The sequence below is a fragment of the Ambystoma mexicanum genome, chromosome 11 (assembly GCF_040938575.1).
Source record: "Ambystoma mexicanum isolate Mex_15411 chromosome 11, UKY_AmexF1_1, whole genome shotgun sequence".
NCBI lineage: Eukaryota > Metazoa > Chordata > Amphibia > Caudata > Ambystomatidae > Ambystoma > Ambystoma mexicanum.
This window is the reverse complement of record NC_090934.1, coordinates 1,450,077,199-1,450,103,730: the sequence shown is the minus strand read 5'-3', so window position 1 is coordinate 1,450,103,730 and position 26,532 is coordinate 1,450,077,199. Positions and strand designations below refer to the sequence as shown.

The following is a 26,532-nucleotide window of genomic DNA, read 5'->3' as shown; positions in this document are numbered from 1 at the left end:
CACAATCCATACACCAGGACCAAAGAAATCGCGGGACAATACAGAACCAAGAACCGTCAATAAAGCTACTCAACACCCAGAGATCACCTGAAACCAACTAACCACCACTCCTTCCCTTTTCCACACCCTTGCACCTCTCCTGTACCACACATGCCTAGAGGGCTATGGAAACAACCTACCAAAAGGTGCAAACCGCACACCCCTCTCTAATCCTACTACAAACCCAATATCTGCAGACAACAAACAACTCAGACAATGGACGTTACCCTTATGGAAACAGGCCCAGTGCACATAACAAAGCACACCTAGAAAACTCACACACAGACACCAGTTTATCCTGGTTTTGCATGAATCCACAGATGAGCACAAACTCTATCCTATCCCTCTCTCCCTCATTAACCGCCCTCACCCGCTTTACTTACAGAGCCACGTGAGCGCATGGAGACCATGCAAATGGCAGCAGTGCGCAATATAAATCAACATAATATAACATGAGAGGAGTGACCAGTGGTAAGTGACAAAAGCTGCATATTGTGTAACAACGGCCTGCAGACTGCTGTCAACAGAGTAACTGGAACTTCTCACACAAACCCTTCAAATACTCATGTGTCACTAGTCCATCACTCCTATACAACGTTTTGTAATACCTTAACAGTAATACCTCTCCTGCCCAATGACTGTCACCATTTGTGTTGAGTATTTGTGTTAGGCATTTGTCAGCCCTGTCTGTTTGCTAACCAGGCCCCTCTGTAGACCCGACCCATTAATTGCCAGCTCAGGTGTTTCACTTAATCTAGCAACACTTTCTCAAGCTTCTATGGTATACCTGTCATTGGCCTGAATGTGCTGTCTCCTAGAAGGCTAAAAAGTGCACCCCACCCTGCACTCCCCTTAGCCCCCAACATAATTTGGGAGAGGTTGTATAGAAATCCATATTTGCCAAGTTTTGCAAAAGCTCCCTGAAAAGCAAACCACAAAACTCAAATGTTTTGGTTTCGCCATTTGTCACGGTTGCCAAAACCCTAGTGTTTGTGCACTTAGTGCACAAAGTGCCATACATTTGAGACCGCCAGTGTCCTGGTGAGCCAAGCCACGTGGAAACTGTGCCCAAGAAAACCCAGCGTGCAAAGCCCCTCTTCTTACTCCCTTGGCTCTGAACGGCCAGGTTCTATACATGAGAAAGCTGGAAAGAATCATAATTGTAATGGTTATATGGTTTAGGTCTACTTGGTCGAAAATATTTGACCTTTTCACATTTGAACACATTTTTGTTGATATATATATATCTTTATACCCGAGTACAAAGTAAGTGGAGTGCACTCCAGAAAGCAGTCCAGAGAGAGTAGTCCACGCTAGACACTGAGCCAAAAGAACCAGTTGTTGCCGGGCAGTTAAAATATTCCTTTATTTAATTAAATGTCATGGACAATAATAGAAAGCACACGAAAACGAGGCGTATTTGGGTGCAAGTAGGCAAATCATTTACGTGAACAGCAGACACATTTTTGTTGTAGTCCTTGCTGTATAGTGATGTGTGTGATTAGCCATGCCTGCGACCACTGGGGGTGGTGTATTATAGGTACGTTGCCACCATCGGTGGCACTTTGAAGTTAGGGCATCTGCTCACATATTTGGACTCTTCTGTTGGTTTTTGCAGCTGTGATAAAAAAACTGTTAGCAGCTACAACAGTCTGTGCTCCAACTAATAGCCACAGGAGGTGCACAGGTTGTGCTACCAGATTTTTCGAGGTGGGTCGGGTGTAAGATTGCGCTGGTGGTGGCGTTGGTTCTATCACACCACTGTGCTTCTACTACTGTTGTTGTGATTAACCAGTTTTCTGTACATGCCTGGTGCAACCATTCATCAGTCCCTGTGAACTTGCATATGTGGGTGCTGTGAATCAGCTAGTGGCGCTTGAGGGAACATAGGGTCGTGATAGGTGTATGAAAGTGTGTATCGTCCTGGCCGCCGCATACACAGCCGGCACTGTGTTTGGAGAAACTGTGTGATGCCACGAACGCAGCCGGCACCACCTAGGGAGATAGTTCACACACTCTGGATTTATGGGGTTTTCAAGTTAATGCAGTTAAAAGCCAGGGTTTGGTGACTTTTTTGAAGGAGGGGTCGTTTTCGGTGCAGCAGATGTGCAGAGGAAGGGTGTTCCAGATGGTGGGTGCTAGGATAGAGAAAGCCGAGTCTCCAACTCTGGAGTGGTGCGAAGGAATAGCCAAGAGGAGAGCCGAGCCTGATCGCAGGTTTCTGTGGGGCTGGTAGTGGATGAATTTGTTCGGAAGGAATTCAGGTCCCCTGTGATGGAGTGCTTGGTGTGATGCACATGGCGTTGATGGTTGCTCTTTGTCAAACTGGGAGCCAGTGCAGAGTTCTGAGTGCGGGGGTGATGAGTTCTCTGGGTGAGAGGGTGAGGAGCAGTCTGGCTGCTGTGTTTTGGATACATTAAAGTTCCCTTAGCTGGCGGGCTGGGATGCCGAGATAGAGGGAGTTGTGTCCATGGTGCAGCCAAGATTTTTGACAGTTGGAGGGGGCAGGTGAGGATACAAGGGCAGCCAGCCATGGTAAAGTGTGGGGGGGGGTCAGTTTTGCCACATTGTAGGACCTCTGATTTGCCCAGGCTGAGGATTAGGTGGTTGTTAGTCATCCACTGGTCAATGTCCGAGAGACGAGGCAAGGTCGAGAGGTGGCGAGGCTTGTATCTTCGGGAGTTTTAAAATGATCAGCGTATCGTCTGTGTAGTTGTAGCAGATAAGGTTGTGTGAGAGGATGAACGCTCCCATTGTGCTTAGGTAGAGTTTGAAGAGGAATGGTGAAAGGGATGCTCCTTTCGGCACCCCTTTTGTGACTGGGCGGAGGAGAAAGGGGCAAGGAGAATGATTTGCGAACGGTTGGAAATAAAGAAGATGATTCAATTAAGGGTGTTGTAACTGATGCCTAGGGTGAGGAGACCTTTCCTCAGTATTGTGCGGTGGATTGTATCAAAGGTCTGCGGCAGATTAGAAGGATGGGTGGTACACGCTTCTGAGTTGACAGTTCTTTTTAGGTCACCCTGATGGAGACTAGGGAAGATTCTGTTCCAGAGTGGTCGGAATCCAAATTGGGCTGGGTCGAGGAGGCTATTGGCTTCTGTGAAGAGGCCAAGTTGCTTATATGCCAAGTGGTCAATTAGTTTGGCAATGAAGCGTAAGCTACATGGAGAAAGTGGGCAAAGGCTGGGTATTTTGGGAAGCGGTTTTATGCGAGAGGTTTTGAAGGCCTCTGGCAAAGTGCCTGATGCAAGCAAGTTAGTTGCAATGGAGCGGGCTATGCTGCCAGCACAGGTGTGAGGGTCTTTTTTAGAATGGGTGGTGGGCAAGGGTCTCCAGGTGAGCCCGAGTATTGACTAAGTGCTAGTAAGTTGTCAAAATCAGCCTGGAATGAGGGGTGAAAGTGGGTCAGGACGGCGAGTAAGGGTTTGGCTTTGTGGAGGGTCCGATGGTCGATGGCAGGATCCAAACTAGTTTTGAGTTTATGGTATGATGTCTTTCAAGCACAACATTATGAAAGTGGTTGGAGAGTTCATTGCAGAGAGCTTGTGAGTTTGGTGACGTGGGGGGGGTTCAGCAGCTAAAGGGAATTGAATTCCCCTAGGATTTTGTGGAGTTCCTGCATGCCTGTCAGTGTGACGAATCCCAGGATATTGTCCCTGCTTCCCTAGGGGGAACCCCTTCCCATGAGGCCAGGGAGGTGAGGCCGCTACCCGATAGTCCCCCTGGCGGTGGTGCACAGCGGTTGGATCTCATAGGAGGTAATCCCCGCCCCCAACCCCCCCCCTATAGAGCAGGGGATGATTATTGGGGAAGAACGCAGTATGCCCTGATACCCATACCCTTCCTCATCTCCCTACCCTATGCAGGGTAACGTGATGTCACACTCTTCCAGGTACCTATGTAAGGTAGAGCATCCAAACATCTTCCAGAGTACTGAGATGAGGAAGAGTAGGGACACCCTGTATGAAGTACTTGCAAAAGTACTAAGATGAAGATTCCAGGAAACCCAGGTGAGACAAGTAACTTCAGTACTGGGTCGAAGAAGAGGTGCTGAGTAATGGAGAGCGCTCTGCAGAGCCAACTCCAGCAGTCTAGTCAATATGGACAATCCGCAAGCTGATGCATGAAAAAGGGAAGGAGGAAGGACTGAAGAGCCTTCCCTCAAGGAGCCGCAAGCAGGTCGGTGGAGAAGGGAGACCAGGGGAACTAAGACGCGAGGCGAGAAGCTGAAGCCTCCAAAAGGGTCAAAGGAAAAAGGACCCTTTGCCCTGTGTGGGATGTATTAACCCACTTATGCTCTGCCCTACGGCATCCCTGTGTCCTGATGGTGCCAGAATCATCAAAATGGCCGCAAAACCCCTATGCACGCCAAAACCTCTGGAAATCGCGCTCTACAAAGCACAAAAAGATGGCTACCAAATCTACAATGCATGTTGTCAGTGGTTGAACGGAGACCGCCCTCCTGAAACATGTCACTGGGCTTCTCGACAAGTAAAAATTGAGACTGCATGAAAAGCAGTGCTTGCTGAAAGAAATCCGAAATCTTGCATTTTAAATCTTTTCCTGGTTGCTGAAACTGCAGAATGCTGATACAAAACACCCACAAACATTCAATCTTCCTGCTGAGTGTCACAATTCACTGAGTCCAAGAACTCCTTGTGAAATTGCAATATCCTGGAAAGCTGTCTTGGTCATCAAAACACCCACAGCACAAGTTTGCCTGCCTGTGGGATCTGTCAAAATCTGGGCGCAGCACCCTCAGCCGCCTGAATGACTGTTTCAATTGCCTGTATTAAAAATGTAAACTTGTACCATTGAAATCTAATGTCTGAAATCTAAGTGACCTGTTATCAAGAGTAACCTAGGTTGTAACTATTTAAACCTCATGGTTTAGAGTCTGGAATCCGTGTTCTAGCTGTTTGTTTTAAAATTACAAGTTTATTTAAACCAAGAAAAAATGTAACAAATTACATTTTAAATTAAGCCTGACTCCAAGCCAAAAGCAGAACCACTTCCCCCACAGGGGCGAGGCACCTCCCTTCTGCTCTCGAGACCAGGAACTCGCATCCTTGTGATGATTAAGAGGGGAGGAGAATTTGGGCTGCTGTGAGAAGAGCACAATGGACTTCATCCAAGGCAAGGAGATGCTAATCCGGAAGGATCGTAAATGGCCTCTGCCAGAAGGAAGGGGGCGGAGATTGCTTCTGAGCTGCAAGGAGAAGGAGGCAGGGACAGACAACCTTTTGCTGATTAACAATGGACAAAAAGCACATTTCTAAAAAGACTGATAATTTACTGTATACAATTGTAAAAAATATGTAAACCCCAGACTTCTGAACCTAATTTTTGGCTGCACATTATAAGAGGAGCCAGAACTCTGTGCTGTGTTCTGGGAAGTAACTGTGAAAATTATGGTTTTGCAGCAAATGTATTTATGTCAAAAGCATGAAACTTCACACGCTTATGCCCATATGCAATGCTCACAGTTGTACACATTTTTGGATAAACTAGATATTGTGTTCCGGCCCAAAAGGGCAGAATTCTGTCAAGAGCTGACACAAGACCCTACTATGACGGGGCTTGGAAGAACATTTGCTCCACAAAATATGTGATCTAGATATGGTATTGTTATAAAGTTTGCAAAATTGTAAATTTGTATTATGCTACAGGTAGATTTTAGGTTCAAAAGGCAAGGGGAGCATTCTCTGACTCATAAAACCACATCATCATGGTGACACGCTGTTTTCTCCTCCAATCAAGGGAGAGGGGAGATTCTAACCTATAGCCAACCAAAGGGGCACGCTTAGGATAATCCAGCACACACACCCCTTTACCATATTTATAAATGGAGAAAGCTGAGGACTTAGAGACACACACAGATTCACCCACTAACCGATTGCTGGCGGCGCACCCTGCAAGAGAACCAGACATCTTCCTTGCTCCAGACTCCAGAAACCTGGCAAGCAGAAAGGCCCATTTCTATAGCTGAACCATTCTCAGCTTGGCCTTATAATTCCAGAAACCAGAATTTACCTCAGAAATCTAAGGGGAGCAAAAGAACAGCCAGGGTGTGCTGCAACTACTTTCCTGCTAAAGAATTATTACCAGAATCAAAAGACCCAATCGGGCTGTGTCGTGCTGTGACCAGATAGCCGTGACCAGATAGCTGTGACCAGAGCCATTGCCGACCCACTCCAGTCCGGTGTGCCCAGCAGAATTTCTGAGCAATTCCCCTGTTCTTGACAGACCAGAATTCCTGACGGTTCTGTTCAAACCTATATAGTGAGTATCCATAGTATAGGACTGTCACTAGCCTATGTACTGTCCATAGCAATTCCTATCCAAATCCATCCTATCTTATCCAGAGCTGCATTGTTAGAATTATTTTTGAATGGCCTGAACTCTTTATCTTATCCCTACTATCTTCCTTCTGTACTAGTATTGTTAAACATATCTTTGCGCTGATATATTTCATCTGAAGAAGGCAAGCTCCTCGGCAGGGAAAAACCTGGTCCAGAGGCACCCTAGTCTAGTGGCTGTGCTTCCGTGTAGTATTTGCTTCTTCATAGTCACCCCCTAGTGTAAAGAAATCCTGTTTGTCTTTTGAAAGCGCATCCCTGTTTTCTCATTTTACGCATATCTCAAAAAAAGTCCTCTCATAAAATGTCCATAACTGATTGTAGCTAACATCCACAGCTTTCCATAGAACCAAAAGCCGCATCTCAAATCTATATAGTTTTCCTGCAATTGCGATTACCGTGCACGGAAAAGTTTGCCTAAATTTTGTTTCAGGAAATTTCTAGAACGTGTAAAATTTAAACAATTTCAGTGTTTTAGCCCATATTAATCCATTCCGAGATAACTTTAAAACCAGTTTGACAGTTTGACAATCAGTTCTGTTTCTCTCTTGTGTTTGCTGGGGGGGAATTGGGATTGATACATTTGCTTGAATTCTGCATTCCTGAAACCTGTTCTCTCTCCTCCTATCTCTCTACATATCATATTGGGGGATTGAGGGGTGTGCAGGGGGAAAGAGTAACTACATTGCTATTGATTTGAACACGCACCCACACAAGTATTATTGCTGTGCTGCATTGTATTTGCTCATTTCTCCTTGTGATTAAAGAGATTGCTTAGTGTGACATCACCCCATTGGTGATTATTGTATCCCCATTGAAAATAGTGTGATTATATTGTGAATATATAAATAAGTATTTTAACTTTGCAAACCAGCCTGATTCCTGGTTTAGTGTGACCGGGGGGGGTGTTCCAGGAGAGGGGCGTGATATAAGTGGTACATCGTTCAGAATAAAAGAACTTTTAGACACAAATAAATAAGGATTTCAGTTGTGCCTTACACGCTAGGCGTTGACTTAGGTGAAGTGCCGGATTGAAATCACTTACACCTGCTGGAAGCAGACCAAGAAGGTCTGCCTGAGAGAAGGAATTGCACCGTGCACGGCAGCAAAGTAGTGTAGTAGTAAGCAGCAGCTACAGAGACACCGTGGCTGGGGCGGACAACGCAGAGCACGGGTGGAATAGAGACTCCTGGAGACAGCCAGAGCCTGAGCAGATGCTCCCTGCAGGTAGGGGCATGCCGGGGCTAGCTGGTGGCAAAGGAGGACAGATTTGGCAGATCTGGGAATACCTTAAGCAGGGTAAAAGTACCCTGGAGTTTAAGGCTGGGAGGAAAGCCTGTGAGAGACTTTAAATGAACTGCATATGAAACAGGGGACTGGGACCCTAAGTACAAGAAACAGTATGAATAAATGATGAGAGGGTCTGGGAACCCCAAATAAGTTATTCCGACCACTATATAGACATTAGCAGTGTCTGGCAGGATAGTGAACCAGGTCTGCTATACTAACTAAATACGCCATAATATGAGCAATCATAGTACCTGGCAGGATAGTGAACTAGGGCTACCTTACAAATGGAAGAGAAGCTGGAAACCAACCAGGGGAAGGGAGTCCTTACCCCTGGAGATACGAAAAGCTGCAAAGGAGCCAGAGGTAAGGGAATCATTCCTCGGACAAGGGAGCGATTCCTTCATCACTTGTTGAAGGGAGGGCATCCTCGTTTTTCCTTGGTTAGTTTAGAGTGTAAGGGACGGAAATAGGTTTTGATACAGGACGATGGACTATTTTCTTTAGAAGGGCATCCTGACCGAGCCCTTCGTATTTAGTTGCGGTAGGGAAACCTCTCTTCGTGTTAGGGATAGTTAGAGCTTTCTGCTTTTATTTTGACCCAAATAAGTGCATAAGCACAACAATATTAGCTGTGTGTCGGTGGTCTCCTTCTAAACCCTTACATTCAGAAATCTGAATTTGCCAGTTTTTCCAACAGCCCCCTGAAAAGCAAGCAAAGCAGCTTCGATTTATTTGTGGGGAGGAGGGATGATTCTCAGTAATGTCAATGCTACCAAAAGGTGTTTTTTTTTAACCAAAACCCTTGGTTTTGTGTCTGGTCTCAGCATCTGTGATGGAGCATGTCTGGATCACCTTCACCTCTGCTTGATCAGTTTTCTCCCCTGTGGTGACCACACAGGGCTGCATACTTGCTCAGGCCTTTTTAAGGGGCCTCAGGTCTTTGTGTTCTCACCGGCTGTGGCCTGGCTATGTGTAGCCCCTAGCCATCTCCTCTGCGTCCAAACCCGCTCTGCATCTCCTCTCCATTGTCTCCACCTAGCACTCCTCATCGGGTGCCCCTGTGGTTACCCTCCTCCAGTCATTGCCTCCTCCCTCCTCCCCTTTTCCTATGGATGGCCCCAACCCATCGTGGGTGGAAAATTATTAACCGGCGTGGTGTCTTGCCCTGCTTCTATGCTTCCTTGGAGAACATGTACTGGATTAGGCATGAGCAACTGAGATCTTGGGCTGCTTGCACTGTGTCTGCGGCCTACAGTTTTGTTTGGCAGTTCAGGCTGCTGCTATCCCCAGGCCAGCCTCCCGTTTCTCAGTCCGGGAACTTCTAAGAGTCGCATGTCAACCCCTAAGAGCATGATTTGGTGTTTGTAGCATGATTTAAGCCACATGGTGGTTTTACACAGTGTATAAAAAGCTAACAAGCTAACTCTCGCTAGGTGAACAGGCTCCTGCCTTTGCCATGGTGATGCATTTCAAGGGATTCGGGTACCTAAATGACTTGAGAAAGGCATAGCAAGAATATTTCATTCGAATAGTGAAAAACCAGGGCAGCCACATGGGCTGCTCCAAATGCCTTATTTTAGGCTTTTCTTTCTTTGTCTTAAAAATAGATATTATTCGTCCAACATGTTTCCTGCAATCTCTTTTCTTAGAACCTGGTATGCATGTGCTAAATTCTCCCCAGTCTTACATGCTGTATATTCAGATTCATAATCCGTTTGAAAGTAGGGAGAGCGAGATCCAAGAGTGGAGAAACATTCCCCTTTCTGTAATTACGGGACTATTAAGATGTGCTCTCCTTTTTTTTTTTGCACAATGAAGAAAACATACAGCAATGGATATGGTTAAAGTTATGTGGTTTTTCTGGTGCCACGTACAGTTCTTAAAGTAACGGGATCTTGAAGTGCTTTTTCTGAGCTAACCATGTTTTTCCAACCAGCCATGTTAAGTCTGTAGAATAAAGACTAAGCTTAGTTAAAACAGCATGGTTTATTTTTCCTACTTTTGTTGGTTACTTGGTTTAATAACAAATGTACAAAGCCTTCCAAAGGTTTCAGAAGAAGTTGATAATTAACCTTCTTAATATATTTCTCTGAAGTTGCAGTATCCAATCTACTGGGACCATTTGGAGTTTTGTGATGGATTCAGGAAATTGCTGGATGACTTGCACCTGGATAGAGTGAGTACACAAAGACTTATTGTTGACATATCCTGTATGATGCATGCAAAGAGGCTGGTGTCTTGCTGGTAGTTTGGGCTTTCTGGCAACGGGCAGATTATTGTTCAGATTTCATGCGATAATTGTGGTTCCTTTAAGATGTCCTGAAATGCCACTTGGGAGTGCATTCATAACTGGGAGACAAATCTGCTCAACCACACTCCATATTCTATTGCTATACACGTCCCCCACCCAAGCACCCACCTTCCACCTTCCCGATACAACTGAGTAACTATCTGCTATCCTTCCTCAAACCTAACATCAAACTACTTTTGTTGGTAGACTTCAATCTTTGGTTAGGCAGTGATATGGATGTCAATGCAGGGGTTATGGAGACTGCACTAGATTCCTTGGGCTTTGTCCATTTCATCAGAGAGCCTACATATAAGTGACATAGCCTGGATTGGGTCTCCTCTAATAGCCTCAATCTTCCAAATATCGAAGTCAAACACTGCCCTTGATGGATCACTTTTGCACATATTTTCAGACCCGTATTAATTAATTTACTAAAAGACTGCCACAAGAAATTGACTCTTGAAAATCTCAGCTCATGGGCCATGACCTTGCATGCAGAAATTGGCAACACAGGTAGTTTAGAAGAAATTACAAATATTTTTGTAAATTCATTTAGCACAGCCACGAAGAGGCTAGCGCCCTTCAAGATCAAAAACCATTCAAAACGCAGAAGTAATGCATGGTTTAACAATAACCTTTCAGAGCTTAAGGCTATGAAAATTACATTGTTCTATGCCTGGCGACAATGTCGAGACTCTCATAGCTTGGATGCATAAAAAAAAGCTGCTACCACCTACACATTGGCTATGATTATAGCCAAAAAGGAGTCATTTTATGTCAGAATAGTGAACGTTGAGTCAGATAGCAAGGAATTCTTTAAAATATTAAAAGAGCAGGAACATATTCAGGGCCCTAGTCGAGACCCTATTCTAAAAAAATCTCTGCTGTAAATATCCAGGAAGCTATGTTCAATAAATTGGAGAAGATTAAGGACTCCATTGAAGAGAACAAATTATCTCTCAGCAAAAATGATCTGGAAGCCAATTGTCCTTACCTTACCCAAGAAGGATAAGGAACTTAAGATATTAAACTTCTCGCCTGTATCAGAATTCGAACTTGCTCAAATTATTGCCCAACTAAAAACTACCACTGGTAAGGGGGACCCATGTTCGGCAATCATGATTAAGGAGTGTTCACCTATACTGATTCCTGCACTCACGAAATTTGTTAATGCCTTCTTTGGCCAAAATAGTGTTCCGGATGACATAAAAAAATGCCTAGATCACTCTTCTATTAAAAAAATCTAATATCTGCCCTTTGATGTCTTCCAATTATAGACTTGTTACAAACACCATGTTTTTATTGAAGATTCTTGATAGAGTAGCATATAATCAGATCTCGCTCTTCTTAAACAATGACCAGATTCTTCACAAATATCAATCTGCGTTTTGCAAAAATCATGGGACAGAGATGGCCTTAAAATCTCATCTGCATCAAGGTTTGGATGAAGGCCAAACAGCTTTACTTATGATCTTGGACCTCTCGGCAGCCTTTGACCTAGTGGACCATTCCATCTTCTCCACCAGGTTAAGGGAAATTGCCAATTTTTCACCTCAGGCAACCCAATGGATCATATCATTCTTGAGCGACAGGCAGGTGAGAGGGCGAGTGACTCAGCAGAGGCAAAACCGATTCCGTTGGTATATGGGGTCCCGCAAGGAGCTTCCGTATCGCCGTGCTTCTATAATATTTTTATGATCCCGTTCTTCTTTATGTTAGAACAAGAAGGGATTGTTTTCGCCAACTATGCCGCTGATGCACAATGTGTCATTCTAATTTCAGGTTCACGTTATGATGAAGAAATGCACATCAATAAAGCATATCAGAAGATCCAAAAGTAGATAGTGGTGAACGGTTTGGCACTGAATAGTGCCAAAACCGAACTCATGATTGTTGGCTCAGATACTAAACTGGAGAAATTGGGCCCGATGTACAATAATTTCAGTATAGACAATTGTACTACTGAAGTAAAGAATAAGGTGAAGACGTTGGGTGTTGTATTGGACACAAACCTGAACATGCTCGCGTGAATTGTCCGGTTTCTTCATCCTCTTACTTCATTAATTTGTTTTGCCATGTTCGTCCTTTGATCTCCAAGAAAAATGCAGAGAGTCTAGCCAGAGCCATCATTGGCCCCAAATTGGATTATTGTAGTAGTCTTTTAATTGGCATCTCAATCGCCTCCAGGTTATACAGAATGGGGCAGTGAGGGTTGTTAAAGGACTTCAACGCAGAGACCTTGTGTCGGAAGCAAGACAGGGCCTACATTGGCTCCCTATACAGGCCAGAGTACGTTTCAGGTTGCTAGTCATAACCCACAAATGTATCGTGGGTCAGATGCCAGCTTATTTTAAGGAAGCCATTGTGAAAAAACCTAGCATTTGTTCTTTGAGATCTGATGACAAATCTTCTAAAAAGACCCCCGATGTAATGCAAAGTATGCAATGGAGCATTTAGCACAGCACCACCATTAGCATGGAATGCCTTGACTCCGGCCCTCAGAAATATTGTTTCTACAGAAGAATTTAAGAAGAAATTGAAGACTTTTTTTCTTTTTTCTTAGATCTCAATAAGCCAGTCACCCGTAATATAAATCAGATTTCTTAGGTATGTGTCTTTCTGTTATGTGTTGTTCTTCTGTCTGCACCCTTAAGTCCTCGGGTACCAGGAGTGCATTACAAATCCATAAACATATACCCAGCACAAAGAGGACCCTTTAGTTTACATGATCGTCTATTGAAATATTGGGGAGGAAGATGCCGACACAGGGTGGCATAGGCAGATAAGAAGTTTTTGACACAATACCTGATTAATTTATCTTTTCTTACAAGGGAGAATCTTTTTCTGGATCTTTGCACGCCTGTAAATTGACTTGTGCCCATTATTTGTGGGAGAGGGATTATCCAGAGTGAGGACTCCTCTTGAGATCTGAAAAGCTACGGCATGTTGTGGCAGTAGCGTTTTATAATCCGGGAAGTTGCGAATGAGTACTAACATTGTTTGCAGAATAAACAAGAGATTGACTGCGTTATAAAGGTCCTAATTGGCCTCGAGGCAGTAAATGTTGTCTGCAGTCTATCAATTAATGTTAATGACCGTCCTTTTGAGTTCTTTTGCGGGGTTGTCGGTAATGCTTCCAATCCAGAACTAGAGCGAGTCCAAATCTTGTCGGGAAGATTTTTCTGCAGATAATGCAGTTGTCTTGCGAGCACACGCTTTTATCATTATCTGCAGATTTCAGAAATCACCTGGAGATTTCAAAATGTTTGGGGGCTTACAGAACATTTCCCCACTGTAACCATGGAATTTCTGACATTGCAAAAATACAAAAATACATGTTAGCAGATTTTCACCAAGTCTTCTGCAGATTTGAATTTCTTCTGTCCAAACCAGGAAAATTACTAAATTATTTTTCTTTTTTTTATAATTTTTTTTTTTTATCATCTTTATGAGCATTAATCACCATCAGCGGATTGCCATGACCATCATGTTAATGCATGGAAAATGCTTTACAATCATGAACTAATCTTCTTTCCTGCACAGGTAGAGATGGCATTTGTTTGAGAAATGTTATCCTGCCGGTTTACGCCTGTTAACCGTTTGCCACCCACAATCCTTTTCTCAAGTGTAGGCATCCTAATTGTTGTTCTAGCTCTACCTTTTTCTCTGCTAGACCTTATTTTCTGCTTTATCCATCAATGCTCCTGCCTATTTTTTCCTTTACGCAAGCGGCACTTTCCAAACTATGTTTCTGTATTAGAGTGTTGTCTGCTGTTTGTCACAATTTTTCCTCAAGCCTGAATTTCTGCATCTTATATGATGCAAAACCTGTTGATCACCCGAATTTCAGTCTAATTTGGAAGACCAAGGGGCTCTGTCTCACTGACTAAATCAAGGACCTCTTTGTAAGCAGTGTTTGAAATGTAGTGGCAAAATGAGAATAGAACATATGCATAGTACATCCCTTTTCTCGTCACTATAAAGTTGACTGTTGCCTTTGTAAGAGTGAGACTACTGTCTTTTCTTTATTTTCCTTTTTTTTAGTTTAATATGGGTCTGCTGAATAACAGACCAAGGCAATGCTTCTACTCAGAGAATGCCTGTTGGGCCAGTCTGCTGAGTCTGCAATGTGCAAGACTTCAAGTAAGGCGAAGAAGCAGTTTCTGCTGGAATGGAGTTATTTCCTCCGCATGCTGGACTTCTGGGCAATCTTTTTGATAACATGGCGTCCTTTGGAAGAGTCTGCGTCTTGCTGTATCCTTGGGCCTCCTTGCTTCTCTGCACAGTGTTGAGGTTTCTTTTAATTTCAAGTGAGAAGGCTAAACTCAAGAAGTTGAACAGTGGTCTTGCGGTTTTGGCTGTCGCAACATTCAACACATTGCTTAATGTTGCATGCAGTATCGTTTGACTATGAGGCACTGTTTGATGTTGAAAAACCACTTGTTGCTGAGGCTTAATCAGTTGTAGGAGGGCAACAACTACAAGATGGTCCTTCTTCTGAAACGGTCTTTGCTGCTAGCATGCTTAGTTGTCTGGCACTCCTCAGCTTTTCCAATATGTTGCTGTGGGATAGATCAGGTGAATTGCCAGACTGCTTACCCAGTGTAAACAAAAGGCTGCTTTAGTTATGTTGTGTCAAGGTCGGCAAGTCTTGAACCAGAATATTGTGATCTTTGCAGACCAGGCAGATGAGACCATAAGCTGTCGACGCCCCAATATCTCTGGCTTCTCCTGAAGATAGTAGATCTTCATGGTGGGATGCAAGCAGATGAAGTTTGCATATATATCTGACGGCAGCAGCTCAATCTGGCCATTCACATAACAGATTTGCTCTGTATAACAGATCCTGAAGGCGCTCACTTACATATCTCTATTGAGTCTAGCCCACAGGAAGCTGCTTTGCTTTCGACTGGACACAGGCTGTTCCACACTCTGGGCCGGCTTTGGTCACTGCAAATGTGCAATATGCCTGTTGATCATGCTGGTGTAGGGGCAGTCCGCTCATTGCACTAGGTGCAAGATATAAATGTGTATTAAACCTTAAATCTTTCACTGAGTGTAGAAACAAGGAGGCCATGCCTGGCTCTGGGCACCCACATGGACCAGTCTACTGAACGTGGCCAGTTACATTACAGACAAAAATAATACCTTAAGAAAACCTGTTCTTGCTGGCTCTGCCAGTGTATGCCAGTATCCCGATGTACAAACATTCTCTTGTTGGCTTTGCCTTTAATCCCAGGAAAAATCTCCTGCCACAGGAAGAAAACATGTTCATGCTGGCTGTACAAATGCTTGCCCCCTCTCGCATCACAATGTACGAAAACTCTTCAAGTTTACTTTGCCCTCCATGCCAGCAAAACATGTTGCTACAGAAAGGACACTTCGAAGGGATTGTGTCCTCCGACGTATTCCTTATCTTAGATATCTCCTTCCAGCTCTGCTGGCCTCGAAAAAATTTTCTCTAGAGGGCGCTGCGCGTCGACGTCCGCCGAGCCGATGTCCCTCGACAGCCGCCGTATCAACGTCATCCTGCCTATAAAGGCCGCGCGCAGCGTCCGTTGCTCAGTTCCGTTTTTCCGCGCTTACTCAGTGCCTCGGAATACCGTTGCTCAGTTTCGTAGACAATTTATCCTATTTACCTCGAGATATTCGATCCGTACTCGATGGCTTCCTCGTCGGAACCGACGACCCCTCGGTCCGGCTTCAAAAAATGCCGAGATTGTGGGAAAAATGTCGCTGACTGACCCTCAGAGTTTGTCTGTGGTGTTTGGGAGCTGAACACCATTGCTCGGAGTGCGAGGACTGTATGTCCATGACAGCTAAGGCCCTGAAGAAGCGTAGGGGGAAGCTGGAGAAAGGTAAGACTTCAAAAGCTTCTTCTTCCTCGACGAAGTCGAGACATTCGTCTCCTCGTCACCATTCGCGCTCCAGGTCTCGGAGTGGGTCCCATCACTCCTCGAGATCGAAGCACTCGAAGAGTAGACGTCGAAGATCCCCTTCTCCGTCCTCCTCTTCCTCTGTTTCTCCTAAGAAAATCCCTTGCCCCACGAAACATAGTTCCCGGGCTGAATGGGAGGAATTCTGCAAAAATATGATGAGCGTCTTCGAGAAAGCGGCCTCGACCCCCTCGAAGACTGCCGAGAGCGATGCTCTGGTCGAAAGACCCGAAGGTCAAAAACGCCGCGAGTCGCAGTACCCGGCGAAGGAAGCTTCTCGAGTGCGTCACGAACCCTCGAGTAAAGCTATGACCTCAAAACCTTCTTCGAAGGTTCCGTCGACGAAGGTTCCGTAGACGCCGAGGTCGGTGTCTTCGACGCCGTTGTCGAAGGGACCTTCGACACACGGGTCTGTCGACTCGACGTCATCTTCGACACCGGCGTCGACGCCAGGGAAGGTCACGGTTATGACGCACCCAGTGACTATCTCCAGGTCCTCGATGACGTCAAGATTGTCGACTTCCTCGAGCAGAATCCCTATTCTATCGAGGACCTCGAGGCCTCCGCCTTTGTTTTCGACGCCACGCCCGAAGCCTTCGGCGTCGACGACATCGTTTTCGAGGCCGATTATGACAAGTTTGGCACCCTCTGCCTTGGAGATGGGTTTTACACCCTTTGTGAGTTCAGAACAATTGAGAACTATGCCCTGAATTTTGGAAGAGGGAGAACTATCTGAACAGGAAGACACATTTGAGTTGCAGGGACCTGCAACCCCAGTTAGAGAGGAGTTATCCTCAGAAGAACGCAGGTTAAAGGATCTTCATGATTCCTTACATGAGGCAATGGGTTAGACACTTCCCCTGAGGTGGAGTTTGCTAGGCCAGACCCGGGGGAGCATGCTGAAACCCCCTATAGAGCCTTAATGGCCAGGATCACAGAATTTATGGGGTGGTCAACACCTTCACAGGCTTTCCAACAAGATGACCTCACGAATATTCTTGACAAAGGTCCACAGGAGGATCCTGTAGTGCCCTTTCATAAAGCTCTTCAGAGGAAGATTATGACGAACTGGGAAACCCCAGATGTCGTCCCGGCAGTAAATAAAAAGCTGTCTACAAAATACAGGGTATCTTCTGCAGACCCGGAGTTTTTGTCAAACACCCATCTCCAGAAAGTCTGGTGGTACAGGCAGCATCTTCTACTGATGTCAAGACTGCTTACCCTACCGTCCCACAGGACAGGGACGATAAGAAATATGATGCTATGGCAAAGAACGTTTTTTCGGCATGTAGCATGGCGTTAAAATCTGTTAATGCTACTTGCACCCTTGCTAGATTCAGCCATACACTTTGGGAGTGTGCTTCTACAGCGGCTGACTGCATCCCGGAAGGAGAAGAAAGGGAGGCGTTCCTAAATATCATATAGGACGGTAAAGACGCTATGTGCGAATCCCTCCAGACGGGCATTGATTTGGCTGACAGTATCAGCAGAGCAATGGTGGCAAGTACAACAACCAGGAGATTCGCTTGGTTGAGAGTCTGGTTTTGCCCCAGATGTGCAAGCCAGGCTCTTGAACATGCCATTCGATGGGTCTTCTTTGTTTGGGAAAAAGGCGGATGACAGTTTAGAAAAACTGCAGACATCAAAAGCAGCAGCGAAATCCCCTAGGCGCTGCAATTCATCAGACACTTTTTCGTCCCACAGGAACCTCTGCGAGGGGCAAGTCCTTTCGCTTCTACTCCGCATTCGGAAGAGGTAGAGGACGACCGGCTCAAAGGGGACAAAGAAGAACTACCCGAGGTGGATGGGGTAGATATTCAAAAGCCGCAGCAACAGCAGGTGCCTCTTTACCATCGGCATCTGCATCAGCCGCCCCAAAACCACTCTGAGGACTTCCCTCACAGGACACCTGTAGGAGGCAGGTTAACTCAACATCTGGCGGAATGGCAGGCTATCACGTCAGATGCTTGGGCATTGGAAACAGTTGCCCAAGGTTACTGCCTGCCTCTCCTACGCATACCTCAGAGTCATCCACCAGGGATCATCTCTCAGAAAGCTCCAGATCCGCTCCTCTTGCAGGAAATTTTAGACCTGCTAGAGAAAGGTGCCATAGAACCGGTACCTGTAGTGGAGAGGAACAAGGGCTGGTACTCCCCTTACTTTCTCATTCCAAAGAAAGACGGGGGACTGAGACCCATCTTGGACTTGCGAGAATTGAACAAATTCCTCAGGAAAGACAAATTCAAGATGCTAACTCTTTCTCAGATCCTTCCGGCCCTTCAGTTCCAGGACTGGTTGGTATCTCTGGACCTCCAGGACGCTTATTTCCATGTGCCTATCCATCTGAAACACAGGAAATACCTGAGGTTCGCAATTGGCAACTCTCATCAATTTCGGGTACTGCCATTTGGGCTGACCTCCGCCCCGAGGGTCTTCCCCAAGTTAATGTCGGTAGTGGCGGCAAGTCTAAGGAGGGAGGGGATTCACGTCTACCCCTACCTGGACGATTGGTTGATCAGGGCTGTATCTTCAGAACAAGCTCAGATCCAGCTAAATCACGTTTGCCACTCCCTTCACAGACTGGGCTTCTCCCTCAATTTAAAGAAGTCACAAATGATACCATCACAGAGACTCCAGTTCATCGGAGCGATCCTGGACACTTCCCTGGGAAAAGCCTCGTCACCAGAGGTGAGGGCTCAAGATATTCTACAGATGGTTACCAAGTTCCAAAATGCCCAACATCTCCCAGCCTTCGACTTTTTGAGGTTGCTAGGCCTCATGGCATCCTGCATTTTCCTAGTGCCAGAGGCTCGCCTGAGAATGAGATCTCTCCAGTGGGCACTGAGGACTCAGTGGTCACAATTCTCAGGAAGAATGACAGATCTTCAGGTTCCCGGCAGGGTGGCTCGAGACCTTCAGTGGTGGGCCTGTCAGGAGAACATTCTGAAAGGAGAGCAGTTTTGGCAACCTTGGCCGGAGATAACAGTAGTCACGGATGCCTCACTCACGGGGTGGGGAGCCCATGCCAACGACTTGACCATCAGCGGTCGTTGGTCTCCATCGGAGTCCAGACTACACATCAACCTGTTAGAGCTGAGGGCCATCAGACTTGCGCTGAAGGCTTTTCTGCCATCTGTACAAGGAAAGGATGTCCTGATAATGACGGACAACACAGTGGCCATGCATTACCTCAACAAAAAAGGAGGTGTAGGATCACTACCTCTGTGCAGAGAGGCGATGCAGCTCTGGTTTTGGGCAATCCAAGAAGGAATCTCTCTATCGGCAGATCACCTAGCCGGAGAGAAGAACTTGACAGCGGACGCTCTGAGCAGGCAGAGCACAGTCTCCCACGAGTGGGAACTAGCTCAGGAAGTCCTTCAAGAGATCTTCGCCCTTTGGGGAACCCCTCAGGTGGATCTGTTCGCCACCAGTGTCAACAGGAAGTGCGACCTGTTCTGCTCAAGGGAATTTCCCCCGAGAGGAGCTCTGGGAGACTCGTTCATAGTGGACTGGGAGTTTCCACTTCTGTAGGCGTTCCCACCGGTCCCTGTCATTCCTCAAATGATCAGGAGGTTGAGAAGGTTCTGGAAAACCATGATCCTAATTGCCCCGGTTTGGGCCAGGAGAACGTGGTACCCGGACCTTCTAGACTTATCCATCTGCCCTCCAATTCGACTTCCACTCAGAGAGAACCTACTCTCACAGAAGGGAGGTTGGGTTCTCCATCCAGACATCAAAACCCTCAACCTTCACGCTTGGCTTCTGAAAGGCTGAGGTACAAGGATTGGGACCTCCCTGATGATGTTATGGAGGTGTTGCTTTCGGCAAGGAGGCCAGCAACAGTCTTTATACCGCTGCCGTTGGAACAGATTTTGCAGCTGGTGTAGAGAAAAGAATATCGACCCTTTTTCATGTGGTACACCAATGGTTTTGTCCTTCCTAATCTATTTGGCAAATTCAGGCCTTCAAGTTGGCACCATTAAGGGCTATCTCGCAGCGCTATCCATCTTTAAGCGCACTGCGGAAGAACCATCCTATTTCAAGTTAGCCTTGGTAATACAGTTTCTAAAGGAGTTAACCAACGTTCATCCCCCAAGACCATTCCAGGTTCCCCTATGGGATTTAAACTTAGTCTTAACTTTCCTGATTTGCACACCTTTCGAACCACTCCATTCTTGTTCGTTAAGATTTCTTACCCGTAAAACTGTTTTATTAATAGCACTTACATCTGCTAGAAGGGTGAGCGAGTTACAAGCTCTTTCTTGTAAACCCCTCATACAATCTTTCACAAAGACAAAGTTGTCCTGCAAGTGAAGCCTAATTTCCTCCCATAGGTGGTTTCTGGATTCCATATCACTCAGAAGATTACCCTGCCATCTTTCTATCCTCCTCCTCATCCGGGGAAAGAGGAAGAGAGGTTACACAGGCTGGACCCTAGAAGGGCTTTAAGTTTTTACATCAGTAGACTGGCCAGGATAAGACAAGCAGACCAGCTGTTTGTAGGCTACACAGGTCACAAGCTGGGGTTACCGATAACCAAGCAGTCCATTTCCAGATGGATCATTCTGGCCATTTTGGAATGTTATAAACTGGCAGGAAAAGAGCCCCCTCAAAACCTTAGGGCTCATTCGACCAGAGGTATTGCAGCTTCATCGGTCCTCAAAAGAGGAGTGCCGGTTAAAGACATTTGTGCGGCCGCCACATGGTCGTCCGTCCATACCTTTACACAATTTTACAACTTGGATCCCTCCTCCAGTCAAGAGACTAGGTTTGGAAGGGCAGTATTGCACTCTATTCATCAATAGAAGGCAGCATGAAGTCAGTACTCCCACCTCCAATAATAGAATACTGCTATGGTAGCCTATCTAAGATAAGGAATACGTCGGAGGACACAATCCCTTCGAAGAACAAGTTACTTCTTACCTTGTAACGTTCTTTCGATGGGATGTTCCTCCGACGTATTCCTTATCGACCCTCCCATCCATCCCCGCAGTTCTACTTCCCTTGTTGTTACAGCTTACACTCCTTCAGGGTGATTAGTCTAGTCCAGACAGAAATACTGTGGGCTACAAAACGTAACTGAGCAACGGATGCTGCGCGCGGCCTTTATAGGCAGGATGATGTCGACGTCGATACGGCGGCTGTCGAGGGACATCGACTCGGCGGACGTCGACGCGCAGCGCCCTCGAGAGAAAAATTTTCCGAGGCCAGCAGAGCTGGAAGGAGATATCTAAGATGAGGAATACGTCAGAGGAACATCCCAAGTTACAAGGTAAGAAGTAACTTGTTCATTTCATTGGTTGGCTGCACAAATGCTTCCATCCACCATGTAAGAACACACATCATGGTGTTCTTACCTCTTATGCGACTAAAAAAGGCCACGCCTCACAAAATGTTTGTTCTGCCTGCCCCCTTATTCTATATATAATCCCATCACCCCTCCATGTAATAACATTCATCGAGTTCACTTTGACCAAAAATGCCAGTAAAACCTATGAGAAAACATCCATGTCCAATCACCCTCGCCCGGTCTCAATCCTTGTATGCACATTTTCATACCCATTCACCCACCAGTTTCTCATCCAGTGGCGGCTTGTGAATGCTTTTAATTGTAGGGCCATAAACGTTGTCCACAAATATGCCACTGGGACCGAGTGTAACAAGGTAGCCCAAACCATCCAAAGGGGATTAAATATTTCAATAATGGATTAAAATGGTGCATTACACATTCCACGGCACGTTTTCTGTTAAAAATATGCTAAAAAGCCACAGCGTTTGTAATAGTTTACAATTTTCTTTTTTTTTTTTAACTGCATTGCAAAAATCCAATCGATGCAAGTTGTCAACTGTGCACAGGAGCATTTGTGTTTCAATTCTTTTAATGCTTTGCCATTAAAAATGCGATACCACAGTAAGCAAACATCCAAACTGGCTGCACGGTGTAGGCCAGTCTAGACATGTAATAACACTTATAATGTTTGCTTTAGCATTCATGGTGCCCAGTAAGAAATGGCTAGACTAGCCACGTAATAACACTTATGATGCTTACTTCATTATAGAAGCCCATTAACCTGCATTGGTAATGCTAACAGTTTTGGCCTTTGTGTAGACATGGAAAAGGTATTTGCTAGGCATTGCTAACTGGCCGTTAATGTTAGTAGCTGGAAAATGCTTCATCTACCTGGGCAAATGACTTTCTAATACCTATACACATGTCCAAACTGCTCGCTTTTCTAAAACCTTTATTTTTGTTTTTTTGAAACACAATACAACTTCTCACCCACATTAGGGTGGAATTAACTGCGCCATTCCCATTCCCAACTCCCCGCATCCCCCCCGCACCACCATCATGGTGTTCGGTATCGATGTCGGCATACTCCGCACCAAGCCAGTTCCTCATCATAGGGCGCCATGGAGTGCTGGGCTTAAGTGACAACAACATCGCGGTCGATGACTGAGTGCTGGCAGGGGAGGCCGGGGCATCCTCAGCCTCTCTCCAGGAACAGCGTCAGTGGGCCCCATATGTCAGGAGGTCGGGCGTGGAGAGGCAGCAGTTTGACAAAGTCAGCTTCAACATCCTGGCAATAAAGGATGTCCTTACGCCAGGCTGAGACTGTGGGGGGCGGGCCTCGGCCCCATGCCATGGCGACCCTTCTCCGCGCAAGTGTTAACAGTAGGCCAGCCAGTTTTCTTGTTGGCGCTGGTAGCATTTTGGTCATTCCCAGTAGGGCTGCCGTGTGGCCAGGTTGAATAGCTTCCCCGATGATTGCTCCAGTAGTCTCTAGAACCTCGTTCCAAAAACGTGGTCAGTCTGGGACAGTCCCACGTGAGATGGACAAAGTCGGCTGGTGCTGCCCCACATCGCTCGCATCTTGAGGGAGATTCAGGATGGTGTTTATTGGTCTTTGCTGGTGTGTGATAAGTTTGATGAAGGAAGTTAAAGTGGATTAATTTGAGGCGTGTGTTGAGCGCAATTATTTGCGTTTGCTTCAGGATGAATGACCAGTCTTCTTGTGAGATGGTTGTACCGAGGGACCTCTCCCATCTGGTTTTTGCATGGGAGTTGTCGGGGGGGTTGTGTTGATGATGATGGCTCTAATTGTGAGACCAGCCTTCCTTCACCCTGTGATTGTATTACGTTATGTAGAAGTTGCCAGGCCGGAGGTTGGCAAGGGAAGTCGGGTAGGAGTGCTTGGAATGTGTAGCGAGTTCTGAAATAAATAAAGATGTCGAGCGCTGTGGTCCCGCCTCTCATTTTCGCCTGCTCTGAAGTCAGGAAGGTATCTTCGATGAACAGGTCTCCCAGGGTATTTATCTGAAGCTTTACTACCCATTGATGGAAAACGCTCTGACATCAGCGGGGTCCCCGGTATGAATTTGACGGGAAGGAGGGGTGAGTATCTCGATCGTACTTCACATTTTTGAGCAAGTTTCTTCCAGATTTTATACATTGAGAGTACTACATTCATAGTGTTGTTGGAGACCGGGATCTGGCTGAAGATGACCGCCCTCTGTAAGTTGGGCGTCACTAGGGCTCGCTCCACCTGCACGTGGGTTCTGACTGCTTGTGTCGAGTACCAATGGCCAAGAAATTGCGCCTGTGTGGCCCAGAAGTATTTCTCCAGGTCAAGAAGGGCCAGGCCTCCGTTCGTCACTGGAAGAGTCAATGTTGAATGCGCCACTCTGTCCGGTTTGCCCGCCCATAGTAAATCGAGGACCATGCTTTTCAATTTTTTCAGGAAGGGTTGCAGCAATAATAAGGGAATGTTTGTGAATAAGTACAACAGCTTAGGTAAGATCACCATCTTGACTAGGGAGGCTCTTCCCCAGAGGGTTAGCGGTAAGGTTTTCCAACGAGCCACCTTCTCCTGCAGTTATTTGGCAACTACTTCGTAGTTGTCATGGAACACTTCTTGGTGGTTTCGTGACAGTTGTATTCCTAGGTACCGGACTTTGGATGTCTTCCACGTAAGCTTGAAGTCATCTGCGAAAGGTTTGGTCGCCGAGGTCAGTAGGAACGCTATGGATTTTTACTGGTTGATTTTCAGCCCAGATGCTGCACCAAATTTGATCACCTCTCTCATGACCAGGTTCAAATTATCCGTGGGATCTCGTACGAATAACATGACATCGTCCGCATACAGTGAGATGATGAGTTTATGTGGACCGATGATGAGTCATCTTTGTTGTCGCTGTTCCCGAAGGTTAGAGGCAAGTGGCTCCATTACCAAGGCGAATAGAAGAGCTGATAGCGGGCAACCCTGCCTGGTACCGCGCCACAGATTGATGGTAGCTGACTTTGCTGGCCCCACTATGATGTTGGCTTGTGGGTTAGTATATAAGAGGGATACTAGTTTAATGAAGCATGCTCCTAGTCCCAACCTGGTGAGCACTGCGAACAGGAATGGCCACTCCACCGAATCAAATGCTTTCTCAGCATCGAGCAGGACGGCGATTGCTTGCTGGGATGGGTCCAACGCCTCCATGACGGCGAACAGCCGTCTGATTCCAAAGGTCGTGTTGCGGCCTGGTATGAACCCTGCCTGGTGTGCCAGTACCAGGGCGGGCATCAGCAGCATCAACCTGCTCGTGAGAACCTTCGCTAGTATTTTATTGTCAAGGTTTAGTAAGGAGATGGGACGGTAGGATGCGCATTGCTCTGGAGGTTTATCTTGCTTGTGCAAGAGGGCGACTTTGGCTTCGCAGGTAGACTGGGGGAGAGTGCCTTTTTCTAGGGCTTCCTCATACACGGCTGCCGGGAGAGGGGCCAGAGTATTCACAAAGGCTTTATGCAATTCTCCGGTGAGGCCGTCCGGGCCAGGGGCTTTGGAGTTTGGAAGAGGCTTAATAGCTTCCAGGATCTCTTCTTGTGTGATTGGTTCGTTGAGCGGTTCCCTTAGCTGACTTTCGACCCAAAACAACTCTGTGTCTTCTAAATACTGGTAGTAGCATCTAAATTCTTCCGCCATCTCCTCGTCTGTGTGTACCAGCGTACCCTGCGTATTGCGGATGCCTTTGATTGGAGTTAGTTTGCGGTCGGCAGAGCGAGAAATAAAATTCCTAACCCGCGGCTGCCAAATCAGACAGTACGGCGAGGGTCAAAAACCCAGTGCCCTACTAGCACAATTAATAAAAATTAGTTCTGAACTCTTCCGCCTCAAACATGTGACTTTAAACTACATTTCTACATGCCTTGTTGTAGCCAAAACCTATGCAGGGGAAGAGTTCCAAACACATCACGCCTGCTTTCAGTTATGTGTCTGTATCTTGAACGCTTGAAGACACTGGAACTTCTTACCAGACAGGTAAGGACAGCATAAGTAGGCTCCCTACCGTATACATACAAGGCAGGGTGTAGGATAGGTTTTCTAACATTCTCTCTGTCACTTTCCCGGTAACCATTTTTGCATTGTAAACCAAATTGCTTTTTACTGTGTTGCAGTGTAGTGCTCTTACTGCATTAGATATGAGTGATTTGTGCCATTAATAGCCTTGAATTTTAACTTTTTAACTGCAAGTGTGTTAAGGCCTAATAATTAGTATATATCGATGCTTCTTTGTGGAACTATTACTTGGCTGTCTCTGTGTTAACTGTACTTGCACACCTGCCCCTGATACAAGTCTGCCTTACTGCTCAGCCTAAGCTACCTTGAGAGAGTTTGCTAATGCCAATTGCAAAATTCTCTGGCTCATCACCTAGGTTGGTCTCTCAGAACCCTGCCACACAGGCGATTCTGAAAATCCCTCCTAATAGCATTTAGTATTTGTAACCATGTTGGTTGCCAAATGCCCATATACGGTAGCCACTGCAATACGAAGTGGATTGCTGCTGCTCCATCGTGAGACGTCTGGGAGCTCCTGCAGCTGCTTTCCTTCATGGGATGGTTCATGCTGTGCAGCCTGACCAGCTCTCAGCCGTTGAGCCAGTCCTGGCCCGCCTGCTTGTTCTCTTTGCTACTGCCTACCTTCTTTGTCGGTCTGGAGTGGATGCTTCTTCATTGGACGTCTGCCGTCTTGGCTCCATCTTCATCTGGATCTTTAAGGTGCACTACGGAAAGGTATTGACAATAGTGGCATCACCCAATGAGGCCCTTCTACAGCTCAATTATTAGAAGAAGCATAAACTGAATCTTTCCAATCAAACCTTAAATGATTGGGTGGGGAGTGTTGCTGAGCTCCCATTGGGGTGGAATCAAACCTGATCTGCATATGGTCTTTCCCCTTTTGTAATGGCTTGGCAGGCGAAGAACGATGGTCTGGAGGGTTACCTAGAGCAATGCCAGAGGTTAGGATTCATTCCAAACCTTCCAACCGTCACCTCTTATGTTTTGCATAAGTCACCCTGAGTGGAACGGTTATGCCCAGACGTGAGTCCCGTGACTGCTGGGCCTAGAGACTCGAGCTACTCCTCACTGAGGCCCAACAAGGCCGAAACATGTTTGGGCATGCTTGTTGGGAATCATTCCAAACCTTCCAGCCAGCACCTCTTTTGTTTTGTGTGAGCTCCCATCACCACATCATGGCTTGGTTTGTTCTATCCATCATAAGCACCCGGTGCTGCATTCGCCAAATGCTCTGTGGTAGTGTGCCAAGTGCAAAATCAACTCCTTAGAAT

General features: G+C 46.2%; 1 protein-coding gene across 3 annotated transcripts in view; it reads left to right on the top strand.

Moving 5' to 3' along the window:
• Positions 1-26,532, top strand: part of SPG21 (SPG21 abhydrolase domain containing, maspardin) — a 328,600-nt gene that overhangs the window by 227,880 nt on the left and 74,188 nt on the right. For all 3 annotated transcript variants that reach the window (XM_069625084.1, XM_069625086.1, XM_069625085.1), the window contains one exon: positions 9,787-9,867. In XM_069625084.1, coding sequence (XP_069481185.1) covers positions 9,787-9,867 — 81 coding nt within the window. The remainder of the gene's footprint in view (positions 1-9,786; positions 9,868-26,532) is intronic.